Source organism: Centroberyx affinis, unplaced genomic scaffold (genome assembly GCF_046629955.1).
Source record: "Centroberyx affinis isolate AG114_WGS23_722 - 3 ecotype Tasmania unplaced genomic scaffold, CSIRO-AGI_Caff_v1 ptg002134l_1, whole genome shotgun sequence".
NCBI lineage: Eukaryota > Metazoa > Chordata > Actinopteri > Beryciformes > Berycidae > Centroberyx > Centroberyx affinis.
The window spans coordinates 60,133-75,840 of record NW_027280455.1 but is presented as its reverse complement, the minus strand read 5'-3'; the positions used below and the strand labels follow the sequence as shown (position 1 = coordinate 75,840).

At 39.3% G+C, this 15,708-nt stretch overlaps 1 protein-coding gene across 1 annotated transcript; it reads left to right on the top strand.

Annotated features, from left to right (window-relative positions):
* The first annotated feature begins 5,664 nt into the window (after window positions 1-5,664).
* Window positions 5,665-15,406, top strand: LOC139654681 (excitatory amino acid transporter 3-like). Its single transcript, XM_071531821.1, has 13 exons — window positions 5,665-5,710; window positions 7,429-7,569; window positions 8,398-8,490; window positions 9,893-10,007; window positions 10,259-10,301; window positions 10,406-10,456; window positions 10,590-10,771; window positions 11,121-11,228; window positions 11,682-11,804; window positions 12,521-12,715; window positions 13,930-14,064; window positions 14,490-14,624; window positions 15,169-15,406. The coding sequence occupies exons 1-13, from the start codon at window positions 5,665-5,667 to the stop codon at window positions 15,404-15,406; spliced, it is 1,605 nt and encodes a 534-aa protein (XP_071387922.1).
* The last annotated feature ends 302 nt before the right edge of the window (window positions 15,407-15,708 follow it).

The window sequence follows — 15,708 nt, the reverse complement described above, 5'->3', positions numbered from 1 at the left end:
GGACATCTCTGCAGCACCACAATATTTACTTTAAAATGCTATTTTGACACATTTCACCTCTAACAAATATTGCGCCTCCTGCTTTTTGAAAATTGCAGTAGGCCATATTGCGATTTTGATAAAATTTCGATTAATTGTTCAGCCCTAATTCATAGCTCATGTTACTTAGTGTCGCTCAATGTCTGATATATGAAAGTTCAAGCTGTAACTAATGTATAATCAATCATTACAAATCCCCCTATGAGAAAATCGGTGATGAAATTTTGTTTTCTTTGAACGCGACCAGCAGATGGCGCAAGTTGACACTTTCCCTCCCCATTCTGAAATCACTGTAATGAAATTTGCATTCCAAACAAACGTTCCGTCACATCTCGTTTATGAAGGGCTGGGCAATATATCAATATTATATCGATATTGTGATATAAGACTAGATATCGTCTTAGATTTTGGATATCGTAATATGGTGATATGGCATAAGTGTCTTTTCCTGGTTTTAAAGGCTGCATTACAGTAAAGTGATGTCATTTTCTGAACTTACCAGACTGTTCTAGCTGTTCTATTATTTCCCTTTACCCACTTAGTCATTATATCCACATTACTGATGATTATTTATCAAAAATCTCATTGTGTAAATATTTTGTGAAAGCACCAATAGTCGTTCCTACAATATTGTCGCGATATCGATATCGAGGTATTTGGTCAAAAATATCGTGATATTTGATTTTGTCCATATCGACCAGCCCATTTAGAAAATACTGAGATATATATCGTTAACGCCATTCAGCCTAAAAATACCGAGATATGATTTTTGGTCCATATCGTCCAGCCCTACGTTTATGTCAACAATAAACGTTTATAACGCAGGAAAACAATGCCATACCTTTCCGAGTTAATTCATTTTCCACCCTAACCCTAACCCCGTCACTTTCTACCCATAAACCCTTGCGTTTTGGGGGTCTGCAAATCAGGCCGGCACTTACTGTTGTGGGCTAGAGCTTTGAGCAGGCAGTCCAGGCAGCTCTCCACGCTGTCGGTGGCGCTGTCTGCAGAGGCCAGCTTCAGCTTCTCCAGGGCTTCGCTCAGGTTGTCTGGGGGGAAAAAAAAAAGAAAAACACACAAAGGCATGAGTGAAAGAACAAATCTGCAAATGTCCTGGCATTTGTTTCGATGGGCATTCGGCGCTTCATCTTATGCATTTTCTTTTTAGACGGAAGGCTGGCAGTCATCGCCACTTAGCATTTTTTTTATATATATATATCTTTAGTGAGATGACAGGAAAGCTGACAAGGACACAGTGGGAGAGACACAGGCGTGAAGAATCTGGTGGGATTTGATCACAGGCCAGCAGGGGAACGTACAGCTCCGGAGACTTAAAGTGCTAATCCGCCAGATTCTCTTTTTTTAGGGGGATTTTGTTGCCATCTTTCCTGCTAAGTGCTTTTTTTTTTTTATGTAGTGTCCATCTTTGGTGCTCAGCACTCATCGCTCATCGCTGTGGTGTTTCTGCACCGCACTTCCCAGAGATCAGCTGTCAATCAAACAGTGTCTGGTACTGTGACGTCTTTTTCTGTTGAGTTTCTGCAGGTGGCGCTCTCTCTGCTTTGTCTGTTCGGCCACGGCGGCTTATCGCTGCTCACGCTAACCACCCAGTCCTTCTCCTGTTTACAGGGGCGGTCCTACCATTAGGCAAAGGTAGGCGACTGCCTTGGGCCCCAGCAGCCAGAGGGCCCCCCCAAAAAAGACAAGAATAGAACTAATGTAAACGTATTTTTAATCAGTATAAAATAAATGTACTTTTTGTTACAGTAAATTATTTCAATCTTCAGTCATGGTCACTAGAGCTGCAACGATTAATCGATTAATCGATTAGTTGTCAACTATTAAATTAATTGCCAACTATTTTGATAATCGATTTGAGTAATTTTTTAAGAAAAATAAGTCAAAATTCTCTGATTCCAGCTTCTTAAATGTGAATATTTTCTGGTTTCTTTACTCCTCTATGACAGTAAACTGAATATCTTTGGGTTGTGGACAAAACAAGACATTTGAGGACGTCATCTTGGGCTTTGGGAAACACCGATCGGCATTTTTCACCATTTTCTGACATTTTATAGACCAAACAACTAATCGATTAATCGAGAAAATAATCGACAATGAAAACAATCTTTAGTTGCAGCCTTATATTTCGGTACTTAAGCAAATTTTTCTTGCCAGTAGCTGCGAGAGAAGTAACACCCAAAACAAAAAAAGCAAACAACACAAATGGGGCAAAAAAAAACAACAAAAAGTGCCCTTACATGCATCGTTTTCTCAGCCCCAACTTGATGGTAATATGTAGATAGGATGCCTAGGGCCCCCCAAATCACAAAGTCCGCCCCTGCCCTGTTTATTACCAAACAAACCGGACACACCACGCGCACCACTTCCTTCGAGCCTGAGCCAGGTAACACGTTACATAAGGACGGCAGGCGAGCGTTGCAGTGGCCTGGATGCTGCTGTCAGCTGCAACAACCCGCACGCCCCATCCGTCCACGGACGCCTGATGCCCACTGACACGTGTGATCAGGACTGGAATCAGCCCTCGTGAAATCACTTTAGAAACTGTCAAACCACAATTGCTCAGGCTGCCATTCATAAGTGACGGCTGCCTCGTCGAGATATCTGTTTTTTCTTCATTCATATGGCAAATGAGATCTGAAAGAGACGGACGCAATGTAATACTTATCGACTCTACAGCAAGTTTGTCATCAATCTGTATTAGAGGCAAGACTATGCGAGCCAGTCAGGCCTGTGCCTATGTAATTAGTAAGCAATTTGGGTCTGCATCAGTAACCAGTAGTAACAGTAAAATTATTGAGAGGGCAGTGCAGCATAGGCAGCGATGGAGAGTGGGCTGCTGGATCTTATTGCATAACAGCTGTGGAGATGGAGGACTGCCATCTACACCATCAACAACACTGCCGTTTCGGGGGGGGGGGGGGGGGGGGGGGGGGGGAATGTGCATTCATCTTTAGCAACAACTGAGACCCTCAAGCAAAGCCATTGATTGCATCGCAAAGCTATGGATGCAATAAGAAGGAATATTATGTATGGAGCTAGGCACTGCCATGAGAAAGCCTTCACTGCCACTAAAAGAGAGAGCAGCAGATGGTGGATGGGAAGAGTCAGGGCAGCTACCCCACCCCGAGCACTGAGGCAGGCAACACACACACACACACACACAATTTAAAGTTACATTTAAATTATGACTGCTGGTCGAGTAAACGAGAACTACCAGGGCTAACCCACTGCCATAATGTTAAAAAAAAACATCGACTATCCACTGACAGTGTGCAGGCATTATTCTCTTTGGTATAACTATGTATGTTGGAGACCACTTCATCTAACTAAGCTAGCTAGCTCGGCTCAGAATTAGCTGGTTAGCTAGCTGTCTACTTACCCATCTCAGTAGGATATTGCTCCGATAAATAAACGGGGATGTAACGCTATCCAGGGCAGCTGTGAGCCTGGTCGTACCAGCCGGAGGCCCCGCTTCACCCACACGGTTCGTCCCCTAAGCCTGGTAAAGTTAGCGGGCTGAGGTTAGCTAGCTAGCTCCGCAGCGGCAGCAGCCAGCAGGCCGGTCGGGCAGTCCCGCTCAGATGAGGCTGGATGCTGTTGTACAGCGGCCTGTAGACCGGTAGACTGCCAGGTTAACACATCTGGCTTCCTCTCATATTCGCACCACCAGTCAGACTGTGCTGGCTCTCCGCTGGGTGACTGAGGCTCAGTCTGAGATACCACAGTCAAGGCAGCCAGGATGAAGAGTACAACTTCCGGTCACAAGCTTCAAAATAAGATCTCTTATTGAGGAACGCGTTTCAACATAAAAGAAGTGAAAATAAAGTAAGAATTCAGATTTGGTGTTGTATATTTTTGCCAACCCTGCATTAATGGCATCTTGCATATGGCTATTAATGTATGCTGTTAAAAAGACATTTTGCAAAAAAACGCTTATTTAACAGCATTAGTTTCACTCTATTTATTCCAATGATTCCAATGAGTATGACTTCTCACGGTACTATTTTTGTTATTCTATATACCATAACAGTATAATATCTTTTTAATACGTAAAAAAATCTTGCATTTATTTTGAAGGTAAAACCGCTGCACTTTGGGTCGTATTCTACGTATCTTTAACTAACTTGACCCACCTAAGGCTGAGAACTATACAGCAGAGTCAAGCTGTCATTGTTCGCCAGAACAATACCGAAAGTGAAGCAATTTGACCTTCACATTAAGAGCATAAAATCTGTCACTTTTGAGGGAAAAAAAAGATATGCTTGCTATGCTGATTTGGTTGAACTAATGAGTGCCACATCACAGTGAAAACATGAAATAGGAATAATAATGTTTGATGTATGTAGGAAATGACCGGACATGACGGACATAATTGGGGATGTAGTGGAGGGTAAACCCACCTAAACTCAGTTAAAGGGTATACCAACTTTTTACGATGACCTAAATCTGTATGACATAAATTAAATTTAATTAAAAATTAAATATAATTAAAGCCGTTAAATACAAACTTATTTAACCCAGTCTTGTCATAAATTAGAATGAATGTAATTATATGGTGGGAATAATAATAGATAGATAGATAGATAGATAGATAGATAGATAGATAGATAGATAGATAGCCTATATATAGGGTACATAATATGTATAAATGTATTGTTTTATGGTATGAAACGGAGAAAAGCAGAGAATCTTAGCATTTGTGGAGCTGTCACCAGAAAATGTTTGGTATTTTGACTTGATACATGACTAAAACTATTTATAGATCATCAAAATTATAATCAATTAATTTTCTGTTGATCAACTAATAGATTAATCAAATAATCGTTTCAGCACTACAATGGAATCTACGACATCACTTGCAATCAAGTGTTATATCTCTATGCTTGCAATGCTGTATGGGATGAGTAGTTCAATTTCTCTTTAAAACATTATGTACAGTCTAGTACCCTTGCTTTTTGCGTTTTTCATATACCGTATATAGCATATTTTTGAATACTGGTAGCTGGTTGGTTTGGTTCATAGTTTAAAACTCTTTATGCAAAGATTTTCTGAACTATCTAAGGAGAAAGTCAATAGGAAATTTATCAACGGGTATCAGTGGGAATCATACTTTCGGAACCCAGGTCATTAAAGAAGGTGGCAGCCGCTTTTCCGAAAATTCAACGTCTTCTCCCGTCTTTCCCACACGACTTGAATGCATCATAACGTTCGACGGTCAACTGCCACTGCTGGACAAATCCAACCAACAGCTAACTTTTCTTTACGAGAAACTGCTCTAACCAACCGTCAAGCCAGCTATGTGAATATCCACTCAAAATATTCGGTTTAGTGAATGTATAAACATATTTATGCCAAACTGTTACTTTACTGTTAAAATTGTATGTTAAACTTGATAGGTTAACGTTACTTCACTTGAACTGAATTTATCTGGATCTGTGCTAGCTTGGTTACAGTTGCTAGCTAGCTAACGTAACATTGTAAAACCCTAACTTCAGATTTGGCAACATGAGCAAAAACTACAGAGTGTTTACCTTGGAGGAAAACTCGGATTACAAGAGCAATAATGGGTGTTGCTACGAAAGGGGGCATGTACGAGAGGCACTTATGAGGAATAAATTTCTCATTTCCATGCTTACCTCTGTTGTCCTGGGTAAGTGTTAACTAGAAGCTAGGTTACAGTTTAACCCACTGCATTTATAGAAATGGAGGTTAAAATCATTACTAACGTCAGTGTGGCCGATTCAGGAAAGTTTAGACCAAAAATTCACTATCAACAATGAATAAAATTTATCCTGAACTGTTTTCACTGAAGTTCCTCCTGAGGTAATCATGCTCCAACTGTGTTTTTAAGTCTGACACCGCTTGGAAATTGTAGGAATTGCAGTTGAGGTTGTCAAGTCTCTTATTGTTCCATTTATCAGCCAATATGGCCACCTACTGGATATTTTTTAGAATACGCTTCACATATATATTCATTACTCCATTCCAGACAATTATAAGCAGTGGTGGAAAGTAACTAAGTACATTTACTCAAGTACTGTACTTAAGTACAATTTTGAGATACTTGTACTTTACTTGAGTATTTCCATTTGATGCTACTTTATACTTCCACTCCACTACATTTCAGAGGGAAATATTGTACTTTCTACTCCACTACATTTATTTGACAGCTTTAGTTACTTTTCAGATGGAGATTTGACACAATGGATAATATAACAAGCTTTTAAAATACAACACATTGTTAAAGATGAAACCAGTTTCCAACCTTTTTGGCTTTTGACTGTAGTCGGGTCACATTTCAGATGTCTATGAGTTGTTAACAGCTCCACCAAATAGTGATTTTTCCCTCTAAACCTCACATGGTTTCATTTAAATAAATGTTCAAATGATCCAATATTTCAGCAAAAATCAAAGATTAGAGAAAAAGTCCAAAAACTGAAAACAAATTTGTGTATCAGAGCTTTGTTTTTTCTTCTTTCCTCTCCCATTAATCATCTCACGACCCCTCAGATTTATCTGGTGACCCTTTGGAGGGGCCCGACCCTTAGGTTGTGAACCACTGGACTAAACTAGCTAACTGTATATAAAGTAGTTCAAACTAGCTCCACCTCCAGCAGCTACAACAGTAACATGCTGCTTACACACTGATGCTTCAGTATTAATAATCTAATGATGTCATATATAATAAAATATCAGTCAGAGGGACCAAACCACTACTTTTACTTTAATACTTTAACTACATTTTGCTGCTAATACTTATGTACTTTTACTTAAGTAGGATTTTTCATGCAGGACTTTTACTTGTAATGGAGTATTTTTACATTGCTGTATTGGTACTTTTACTTAAGTAAAGGATCAGAGTACTTCTTCCACCACTGATTATAAGTCAACTCCTAATTGTATATATAGGCTTAAGCCCTAGATCATGTTAGTGTTCTGCCAGGTGAATACAATTAACTACCTGGTAGGGTAGAACCAGTGTATCAGAGCACTGCTTGGATGAAAACTGTTCAGTTCATATTCTTATTCCATCTTGTAAATGCAAAATTAATTCTTCAGACTTTTTCCTATTGCTAAGATGGTAGCCATTATGAAATGATTCACAGCCAGTGATATAGTGGTAAATAAAAAGGTAAGCTATGACATCCAGGCAGTGGTCATTATAAGGCAAATACATATAAACCAATATAAACAAAACTCAATTGTAATTTCAGTGCTGTAAAAGCATCTATTCATGCTTTCCTCCCCTTAAAAAAGACCCTATCCTTATATAGCTTACATGGGTTTGTTTACATCCCTGTTCATAGCTATTTGAATGTGTTTATATCAATGTTGAAGCTCCAATACTTGTATGTTCTTGTCTCACAGGAATTGCTTTGGGTCTGATTATCAGAGACCACATTCCCCTCACAGACCTGAACAAATTCTACGTAGGCTTTCCTGGGGAACTGTTGATGCGGATGCTTAAATTAGTTATCCTCCCTCTGGTTGTTTCAAGTATGATAACAGGTAAGCACCAGGTCTACCTCTCCCTCTTTTACACTGCTATATTTAGGAAAAAAATAAGTTTCCTATAGGCTTAGTCATTGAAGATGATTGTGAAAACAGGTATAATGTATGCTATAGACCAGTGATTCTCAACCTTTTTCATATCAAGGACCCCTAATTTAGTCCACATTAGGGCCACGGACCCCCATTTGATTAGATGTTGTCTTTCGGACGCAAATTTGAGAATATTTGTATTGTTAGATATAATTTTGTCCAGAATTCCATGACTGTCTGTATTGTAGGTAGAGAGATAACAGAGAAACTATGATCAAAACAGTCATTCTTCTACATTCTCTAATTGAGTTAACTTCTTGTAAATGAAGTAATGCTGAAGTTTAACAATTCATCAATTTGCTGGGGACCCCCTGCAACCCCCTCAAGGACCCCTTGTGGTCCCCAGACCCCACATTGAGAACCACTGCTATAGACTATGTGTACCATTTTAACGTCAATAAATCATTGGCACATTCATTTTTAGACATTAGTATAATTACAGTAAACAAACAGAGTTTTCAGAGTTTCCGGTAATGGCAGATGGTGGAAGGAGTGAGAAGCCGATGGACAAATCACTTCCAACATGTTTATCATCTTCAGTGAGGGGGAGGGGAGACAGGAAGCAACAAGGTTTATGGGAAATGTAGTCTTCATTTGGAGAAACACTAACACTAACAAAACCACTGGTGTGAGATAGAGGCTACCAATCGTCTCCACCATCGTCTTATTTGTTTACTGTAATTATACCAAGGTATCACAATTAACAGTGATATATTGATGTAATTTTTAATATAGGTGTTGCTGCTCTGAACTCTGATGTCTCTGGAAAAGTGGCTCTACGTGCAGCACTGTACTTCATGACAACAACTATTCTATCTGTGACTGTTGGTAAGAGAAATACTATACATCACGCAAATATGTGGGTTACTTTTACGTTTTTGTGCACCTTCCTCCATACAAGCTCATAATTGGTTAACAGTGAAATCGGCTATCCTGTGGATCAATTGCCACCACTAGCTTTCACAGCGTATTCACAGATCCTGAAAAAAATGTCAAATGTCTGAAATGTAAGTGTCTAAATTTAAAAATACAGTAATCTGACTTCTTATTTTTGTCACCATTGATAGTTTAAATTTCATTTTGGTTGGTTGTGGTAATGACAGATTTGTTACATTCAGTGATAACTAGTCGAGGCAGAGTTGGAAAGTACGGCAAACAAAATAAGACAAATGCCATGAATTTTGTAGTTTCACCAAAATATGTGACTGGGACCGGCAGTAGTGTCGGTTTGATTTTCTTATGTTGTATTAACTACATTACTGAAACTTCCAGCTGGTCACAGTCAGTTTGACCCACATACATGTCCACTCTTAATTAATATACATGTCCACTCTGATTAATACAGGACAGGGTTAACACAAATGCTGGATTATATTACTTATTGCCAGTGGTGGAAGAAGTACTCAGATCTTTTACTTCAGTAAAAGTAGAAATACCACAGTATAAAAATACTCTGTTACAAGTAAAAGTCCTGCATTCAAAAGGTTACTTAAGTAAAAGTACAAAAGTATTAGCATCAAAATGTACTTAAAGCAACAAAAGTACTCATTATGAAGAATGGCCCATTTCAGAATAATACAGTATATATTATATTATTGAATTATAATTATTGATGCATTAATGTGTAAGCATCACTTTAATGTTGCAGCTGGAAAAGGTGGGGCTGATTTCCACTACTTTATATACTGCTGGGTATCTTACAGTAATCTATAATAATACATCACAATTTATTAGTTGATTATATTTTGTATTAATAATCTGAATCTGCAAAGTAACTAGTAACTTAAGTTATCAAATAAAGCTAGTGCAGTAGAAAGTACAATATTTCCTTCTGAAATGTAGTGGAGTAGAAGTATAAAGTAGCATAAAATGGTTTAAAGTACCTCAAAATTGTACTTAAGTACAGTATTCGAGTAAATGTACTTAGTTACTTTCCACCTTTGCTTATTATTTAGTGTAAACATTCATTGCAGACCAATCTGTAAAAGAAAGTTGTTTACAATCAGTCAACTTATTATATGAGCAGAAATGATTTATTTGAAAAATTCTGTTATTCATAGTTAATTGTTCTCTTTTCTTCCTGCCTTGTTTGTTGTTTGTTCTGACTTTGCTGTATGTTTTTTTTACACCATGTAAAGCACTTCAGAACTGTGAAATAAGACATTCTCCAGTGTTTTTCTCTTTCCCATATGGAAAAGCTGTAGCATGCATGCCATTGTTTTTCTTGCAGGTCTAATACTGGTACAGATCATGAAGCCTGGAGTAACTTACAGCGTCGGTACGGGTGAGAGAGGTGACAGCGAGGAAACCATCTCCACGGTGGACGCCATGTTGGATCTCCTGAGGTGTGAAGGCGGCGTATAGACTTGTTTTCTCGCTCCGCCTCCCTTCTGCTTTCTCTACGCATTTTCCAATTCAGCGAGGTTTTCGGTCAGTCAGTGCCGTCTCAGAAAACGTCAGATCGTCGAATCACTGCTGAATTCCTTTTCAGTCACACTCATCAGTGCTTTTCTTAACCACAAATGATATGGAAGGTGTTCTACAAAGTCAGACAAACTTAAGACAGATGTGTTTGGCTTTTCTTTCTTCTTTTTAGGAATATGGTGCCATCTAATCTGGTTGAGGCTTGCTTCCAACAGGTATGGTGTTTGATTTGATTCCAGTAGGCTAATTACCACTCATTTGGCCTGTTTTCCATGATAGAGACAATGTAATATTAAAGCTGTGAATGTGTTTATCTCAGTACAAGACGGAAAGGAAGGAGTTTGAGGTGGAAGTGGACGAAAACAGCCCCGTGTTGCAAATGATGGGATTGGAAACGGTAAATGAACCTTCTCCCCCTCGTCACTTTGAAGATGCTTTTGTGAAGTTTACATCGACGACGATAATCCATCATAAATCATTCTGACTCTGCCATCTTGTTTCAGAATGGCACGGAGGTGACGCTTGTGGGCGAAGACGTTGCAGGAGTCAATATTTTGGGCCTCATCATCTTCTGTCTGATTTTCGGCGTGGTCATTGGACAAATGGGAGACAGAGGGAAAATCCTTGTTGATTTTTTCACCGCCCTCAACGCCGCCACCAAAATTTTGGTTCAACTAGTAATGAGGTAAAGTGAAACAGCGTGTCGTTTTTGGAACCTCAGCATAGTCACTATAATACACATATTCTAAATGAGAAAAATGAACAGGAATAAAGTTCCTGCCATGGAAAACGACGGTATATGCTCAAAACACTGAATCTAAAAAGTAGGGGCTTTCCTGCTTTGGTCATTGCCATTAAAAATAGCGAAACTGTTTTGTTAACATCTTTCACTCTTCTACTCTTCCGTTATTACTATAACTATTGAAAAATGTTCTAAGGGAATGCAAATAATTATTGTTATTCATGTTTTGGTTTCCAAAAGTAATTCACTTTGATTTCTTCCATCTTCATTCTGTGTGTTGTTTCCTCTCCAGCTACATGCCAGTTGGGGTAACATTCATGATTGCCAGCAACATTGTTGAGATTGACAACTGGGATATTGTCTACAAACTTGGAAAGTTCATAATAACTGTAATTATGGGGTAAGTTCTTCTTTACTCTGTTGCCAACTTGGTGACTTAGTTGCTAGATATAGCAACTTTTTAGAACCTCATGGCAACATCATTTCTCAAAAGCAGCTAGTGACATATCTAGCAATTTTTTCGGACCACGGGGAACAATGTTAATGTCTTGACTCCCAAAGCATATGGCGGCAAATCAGTACACCTGATGCCCATGCACGTACTTTTGCACTGCTTGGAAATGGATCAGGGAGCTGGAGCAATTATATTCATATGCAAATTGGCGATGCCATCTGGCAACTTCTGGAGACTTTTTGAACAGCCGAAAGCTACTTTCCTTGGAAGAAATTTAGCAACACTATCCTTTTTCCCACCTAGACGTTGCACAGAGGATGCACAAACACTCTTATTTTCTGTTGTGAGTTCAATTCACATATTCAGGATTCATTGTGTCATTTTTGCTCTTCTTTCCAGGCTTTTAATTCACGGCGTAATAACTCTACCATCGATCTTTTTCTTCTTTGTGAGACGTAACCCCTATAAAATCATTTGGGGGATGGCTCCTGCCTTGCTCACTGCACTGCTCATCTCATCCAGGTAAAAGGATTTACAGTACAGTGTCATAGTGTAGAGCAGTGGTTCTCAATGTGGGGTCCGGGGACCACTAGGGGTCCTTGAGGGGGTTCCAGGGGGTCCCCAGCAAATTCATGAATTGTTAAACTTCATCATTATTTCATTTACAAGAAGTGAACACAATCTGAGAATGTAGAAGAATGACTGTTTCGATCATAGTTTCCCTGTTATCTCTCTACCTACAATACAGATAGTCATGGAATTCTGGACAAAATCATATGTGACAATAAAAATATTTTCAGATCTCATCAAATAGGGGTCCGTGGCTCTAATGTGGACTAAATTAGGGGTCCTTGGTATGAAAAAGGTTGAGAAACACTGGTGTAGAGGACAACAGGACTGGAGAGCGTCTTGAAACTATCAACTGTACCAAACAAGAAGAGAGGATATATATATTAGCTAGGAGGATACAAAGAACTAAAATGCCTTTATTGCATTGGCGAGTTCTAAATACAGAACATGATTGACTAAGTTTCAATTAGTCTCTTCCAGCATGTGGAGATTTCCCGTAAGTGACCATTACCAACAGCAGAATTTAATTTGGGCAGATAGGTGAATATGTGGATGAGACCCTCTTCTCTGCTGCAGCCCCACTTTGTGATTTAGACTGATAAGACGGCTGGATTTTTTTAGATAAAATCTTCTCTAGAACTAACAAAGGGTTGCAATGTGTCTCCAAGCGCCGCAACTCTGCCGGTGACGTTCCGATGTTGCGAGGAGGTGAACATGATCGACCGGAGAATCACTCGCTTCATGCTGCCCATGGGCACCACCATCAACATGGACGGAACGGCCCTTTACGAAGGAGTGGCGGCCGTCTTTATCGCTCAGCTCAATAATATCAAACTTGAGGTGGCTCAGATATTTATCATTGGGTAAGTGACACATATCCCATTATTTTGTTCACTCTCCCTTGAAATAGTTTTATTTATTCATTGAAAAAAAGTGAGAGGGTTAGAAAAATGGTTTTGCTTAAAAGACAGTTGACTTTGATTGCTTTTCTTGTTATTTGGTGTTAGTGTTGAATTACATACTACACAAATATACAAGCAGCACAGTGATTTTAGTGTAACTAGTATTTTTTTTTTTTTTTTTTTTTTTTTTATGTCGCTGTCCATCCTCAATACTCTTTTCATAAGGTCTCAGCACAAAATGCCTCTATTGTATTTTGTCAGATTATTCTTTGTGAAAATTATTCAAATGTAATTTTTTTGGACTACAGATAAGCAATGTAATTACTCTTACTTTACAAACATGATGCTGCAGTGCATGAAAGGTGTGAAAAAAAAGTGGATGTGGGTAAAATCGAATATTTTTAATAATTTATTTTGGGTAAAATACCACATAAAATAGAAATGCAGTAAGCGTAAAGTCAAATGACAAAAGTAGAATACATGAGATATCCCCCCCAAAAAATTTAATTACCACTTAAGAAGCAGCAGGTCAAATTTGGAGGCCATATTTACAGGTTAGGTGGAAAGAAAAGTTAAGTGCCTACAGGGAATATGCCATTTTGAGGACAATACAATGAGTGACGCAAAGTTTAGACAAGGAAAGTATTTGAAATTCAATTTTAGTATGATTTTCTGTGATTGACAACACTATCCGCATTGTCCTGCTATAGTAAAACACACCCATCTGGTGCTCCACGCGGGACAAAAAATGCAAAGATTATCATTTTGACGTGCTGTTTGACCCATGTCTATTGATAACCTTGGGTGAAAAAGATTTATACACCACTTGCCATTATCTGTTGGACTCAGTTTGTGTGTGTCTCAGATTCAGAACAGCCAAAAGTACTGTATGTGTCGCGGAAAAAAACAACTTACTTTATCTGAAAACCTCACGAATGGGACAATTCAGGAGGTCAGCATGTCAAGACTTTGAAATACAGTGGCGCACAAATGTGAAGTGCATCTAAACATATTTTCTCTAAATTGCAACTGATAGAAGAAGGACATTTTTGTACCTCTACGTTGTTAATCATGCACATTCTCTAGGCTAGCTGGTTTGTGCGTTAAAGACCTAGATGTAAGGTTTACTTAGAGTTTATGGCCTTTGATGATGATTTCCTGCCTTTCAACCGCAGTGTAACCGCAGCAGCGTCCAGCGTAGCATCAGCAGGGATCCCAGCTGCAGGGGCGGTGACCACTCTGCTGGTCCTGACGGCGGTCGATTTACCTGTGAGGGACGCCACCCTTCTCATCGCAATAGAATGGCTGCTGTAAGTTTCTTTTTTTTTTGACAATGCACATTAATTAACATGAGTACTTAAGTACATCATGTAAAAGTGCCAGATTTAGCCGTACAGGCTAGTTTTCATGTGCAGTCCCTGGCAGGTTGATGGCATATAAAAAACATTAAGAGAAAAACATACAGGAACACATAGGCACATAAACACATAAGCACAGACAAAAGCATATAAGCACAGACAAATAATAAGACAATGACATAACCCCTACTCCAGATTATGACAGCAGTCCCTGGCAGGTTGATGGTATATAAAGAACATTAAAAGAAAACATACAAGAGCACATAAGCACATAAACACATAAGCACAGACAAAAACACACAACCCGCAGTTTTGGAAATAAAGGGTTATAGCAGATATCCTCTGTTTTCACATTTTCTGCGGTTTGCGTGTTTCAGAGACCGCTGCAACACGTCCATCAACGTCCTCGGAGACAGCATCGGTGTGGCAATTGTGCACAAACTCTCCATGAAGGAATTGGATAGAATGGACGAGATGTTGGCGGAAGAAGCTGCGGAAATGGAAACGACAAGGTGATGTAAACAGAAACTCTGGACGGTCTTAGTTTCTGTTTACAACCATATATAGGAATATATGGACAGAGATGTTAGTAATGTCCAGGTTTTGAAAAGCTTGGAAATTACCTACTACACCCTACTACACATTGACCTTTTCCAGACCAAACATTAGTCTGATAGATGGGTTGTACAAGATGCTAGTCAGCCTCATTGTTTTGTACCTATCGCAATATTTGTTAAAGGCAAACTGTGTGTCAAAATACCATTTTAAATGAAATATTGTGGTGCTGCAGAGATGTCCTGGCCTACACATCATATTCTACAGACTTAAGAAAACATCTTTGTTTGGCATAGATTCCCGCAAAAATCACACCATAATCATTTTAATACGTTTTTCAATGAAAATGAGAATAATGATGTAAAAATGATCATTCCCTCTAATATCGCATATCGCAATTGCAAAATCAGTCAAAATAATCGCAATTAGATATTTTTTCCAAAATCGTTACATACATCGTTATATACACTACACATGCTTGTGTTTGCGCTTCCGGTTCAGGCTCCAAACCATGGTTCAGGTGCTGGGGGACGAGACGCTGGGAGTCGGCCTGACCAGGAGACTGTCCCAGATGGAGGCCGGTGCCGTCGACGCGCAGCCCGTCGGCGTCAACCAGGTCACTCTAGAGTACCTGTCCCGCTCAGGAAGGCCCCTGTCCCGCTCAGGAAGGCCCCCGTCCCGCGACAGCAGCGGCAGCAGCCTGGCTTTCGAGAGCGTGGCAGACTCCGGCCAGGTTTGAGCAGAGCGCCTCACTCACTCTGGCCGCCGTTTTGAAATGAGCAGCCCAGTTTGGAAATTGTTGGTTTGAGGTCTGATTTAAATGTTTGTAGCTGTGAGTTATCGTATTAGTTTCAGCTTTATATAGTGAGCACAAATGTCTCATATATCCTATTTTATGAAATTTATATGAAATCTATGTCCATGGCAATGTACTTTACTGTTTTAGTGATGATAAGCCCAGTGCTAATCTAAAGTCATACTTCTAATTTGCTCTAATTTCAAAGCAAATCTAATAGTACAATTTACTTAATTTACTTAATA